The 3,074-nt window shown below is 45.1% G+C and overlaps 1 protein-coding gene across 1 annotated transcript; it reads right to left on the bottom strand.

The window, feature by feature from the left end:
• Nucleotides 1–2,240: 2,240 nt before the first annotated feature.
• On the bottom strand, nt 2,241–2,552 carry LOC138566064 (histone H4-like). The gene has a single exon (XM_069643098.1). It carries the CDS (start codon nt 2,550–2,552, stop codon nt 2,241–2,243), a length of 312 nt encoding a protein of 103 aa, XP_069499199.1.
• Between the last annotated feature and the right edge of the window lie 522 nt (nt 2,553–3,074).

Below are 3,074 nucleotides of genomic sequence, written 5' to 3'. Positions count from 1 at the left end.
AGAGTTTCTAAGGAAAGTAAGACATTGAGAATACTTATTTAAGTATTTAAGAAGGCACACAGCTTATTCAAGGTAAGTAAATCGGTTACATGTGTTTTTTTGAGAAAGAAAAAGTATGAATTTTTGACTAACCCAAAACATCAAACCTCCCCCCCCCCCTTTTTAAAATACTTTTCCCCCTTCACCAAAACTACTATTCCCATTCCCCACTACATTTGTACAGTTTTTAAAAATGTGTTTTTTGTTTTCGTTGTTTTGGGTGCTTTCCAAATTCAAGTGAACCCTATATATACTTTTCAGAATGGCAGAACATATCTAAGGTAAGTAATAACTTTTTTGTGCATTTTCACCCCGATTGAAAAGTTACCAACTAACTAATTTACAAGTAAGTACACTTTTGAACACTTGTTTTACTATTCAAGGCAGACCCCTTGAAGTATCCAGCCCTTCCCAGTTTTAATACACAAGTTCTCAGAGGCTGAAGAGGGACCCTAGTGTTCTAGGAGCCAGCAGTAGGCAGGGTGAGATAGGGCTCACTTGCAGGCAGAGTTCCAGAGGAAGACTGTTCAAACAAGTAAGTATTTTACATTCGAGTTAGTTGAGGTTCCAGGGACTTCAGAGAAGACACCCAAGGAGGATTCCAGCAGTGGGCGTGGGTGAACTGGACGAGGGGCCTCCCAATCACAGAATACACCCGAAAACTACACTGGAATCATAAGAGACTTAAGGTAAGTTAATACCCAAGCCAGCAGAATAACTCGGCACAGAAGGCGTTTGCAGCAGGAGGACTTCAGGATCTGTAGTCAAAAACCCAGGCGCTGCATTCCTTGTCAGGAGGACAGAATACAGCACACTGGATGGGTTTTTTCAGCAGAGATTGACAGAGAAGGCTTCAGGCTCGCGGTTGGATGTTGCTCTGTGGTTATGGCACCTTTTCAGAAGCAAAGAAGAAGACAGAATATCGCTGGTAGGATTCTCGTTGTTTGCAAGGTCCAGCACTCTGTTGGGACTTTTCGGACTAGATTCACATCTATGGAAGTCCAGCAGGATGCACACACAATGACTTGAGGTCCCAGGGTATTGGGGTATTACAGCCCTGTAAGGTCACAGCATGCCGTGGGATGGCTCAAAATGCAGGTGGTCTTGAGTCTAGTGGATGTCACCAGGCTCATGGCTATCGCTTTCGGAGTCTCCAGGTTGATTGGAAGGAAGGGTAACAGCAGGCTCCAGTTACACAGCAGGCTCGCCCATCGCTGGAAATGAGATCAGCCGTGTTTTCTTAATCATCCTCTTCGGTTTTAGTTCCAGTGGTTGACTCATCAGCTTCCAGGATCTGACTTTTATGCAGGAACACAGACAATCAAACAGCCATACTACATTCAAACGGTGGGGGTTGGCAGTCCTACCTCGCATCCTGCATTCAGACACACTGGAGCCTGGGCGGGGAATATACAGGATTCCCGCCGAAGATAAAATCACACAAAGGAATTTCCCACCCTGGATGTCGGGGGAAGGAACAAGAAAGGATAATGAACACTAAAATGGCAAAAAAGACGAACGGGCCATTTTGGTAAAATGAGCACCCATGGGGTGAAAACAGCCTGCAGTAAAGATGCACCGAATTAATAACAAGGTTCACTGCCACCCGCCATTAAAGGTAGGTTTGTCCTTGTAACATGAATGTTATATTTAAAATGAAAGGGGATACCCAGTATCCCCCCAGCACTCCACATAAGGTGGGGGATGCTGGTCTCACCTAATAAAATCTAAAAGGGATCCAAAGATCCTTTCCACCCTTGGGAGCTCTAGTTCTCACAAGGTTAGCCAGAGAAAGTTAAAAGGGAGCAACAAGGGTAACCCAACAACAATGGGCAGTGTGTGCCAAAAGTTGTCCGAGGGTAAAATTAAAAAGACACTAGTCTTAAAAATGACACCCATAAAAAGAGTGTAAAAGACTCTGAGTGTGGAAAAAGGTTCCCACTCAATGAGGTATAAAGAAAAATAATCCACCAGTAAAGCAAAATGTTCTGGGGTTGACACAGGTCAGGAAGATTTATCATTAATATGAACATCTTACCTAACAGCTTTTCACCAGCATTGGATCTTTCATGGATTCACATGCTGTGAATATTTTCCGTCGTCAACACGGAGTGTCGTATCGACGACTTTTTGGGTGCTTTCTTTTTCTGGCTCTTAAAAGAGCCTTTGGGTTTGTGCGTTGGTGCTGTGGTAGGTGTTCCTCAACCCCCGAATCCATAGAGTGTGCGTCCCTGTCTCTTCAGGGCATAGACCACATCCATGGCGGTGATCGACTTCCTCTTGGCATGCTCCGTGTAAGTGACGGTGTCCCGGATAAAGTTTTCCAGGGAGACCTTGAGCACACCGCGGGTCTCCTCGTAGAGGAGGCCGGAGATGCGCTTGACTTCACCATGGCAGGCCAGGCGGTGGATGGCAGGCTTGGTAAACCCCTGGATGTTGTCTCGGAGCACTTTCCTGTGCCTCTTGGCAACGCCCTTCCCGAGACCTTTCCCTCCTACGCCAGGACCAGGCATGTCTGCTGCTGCGACCAGACATGTCTGCTGCTTTTTGGGTGCTTTAGGCTACACCAATAGGACGTCTAGTATAAATAGGCCCGCCCCGTGGCTTCCCTTCATATTTCAACTGTCTCCAAACTGTTGGGATCACCTCATGTTTGATCGCGAGTGAATTGCTCTTCGTGTTCTACACATGCTTCATTCGTCTGGCCGTCATGTCATTTGTTGGCCCGAAGAAATCGTTGTTTAGGCCGTGACAGACCTGCGGCCTAAAGAATGTCTACGAAGGGGATGTTCAAAGAAAAAAGGGGCACCTGGCTTTTCCCTAACCACTCCAGGTATTCTACAGTAGTGTATCTAACACAATTGGTCAGGATCTATCTGGATTCGAATAAACCAAAAGTGAAATAAATGTATATCCACACTCGTTTTAATAGCAATTAAATTGCGCAATTCTTTTATGAATTATTTTATAAAACAATTTAACAATGACCTTCACCATCTCGGTGTAATGAGTCTTTTCGACTTGTATTGTTGTAT

Source organism: Ambystoma mexicanum, chromosome 2p, assembly GCF_040938575.1.
Source record: "Ambystoma mexicanum isolate Mex_15411 chromosome 2p, UKY_AmexF1_1, whole genome shotgun sequence".
Lineage (NCBI taxonomy): Eukaryota > Metazoa > Chordata > Amphibia > Caudata > Ambystomatidae > Ambystoma > Ambystoma mexicanum.
This window is presented reverse-complemented; position numbering and strand designations above follow the sequence as displayed.

What these genes read in the sequence shown, in the direction of transcription:
- LOC138566064 (XM_069643098.1), bottom strand. Translation starts at nt 2,552, where the DNA reads ATGCCTGGTCCTGGCGTAGGAGGGAAAGGTCTCGGGAAGGGCGTTGCC.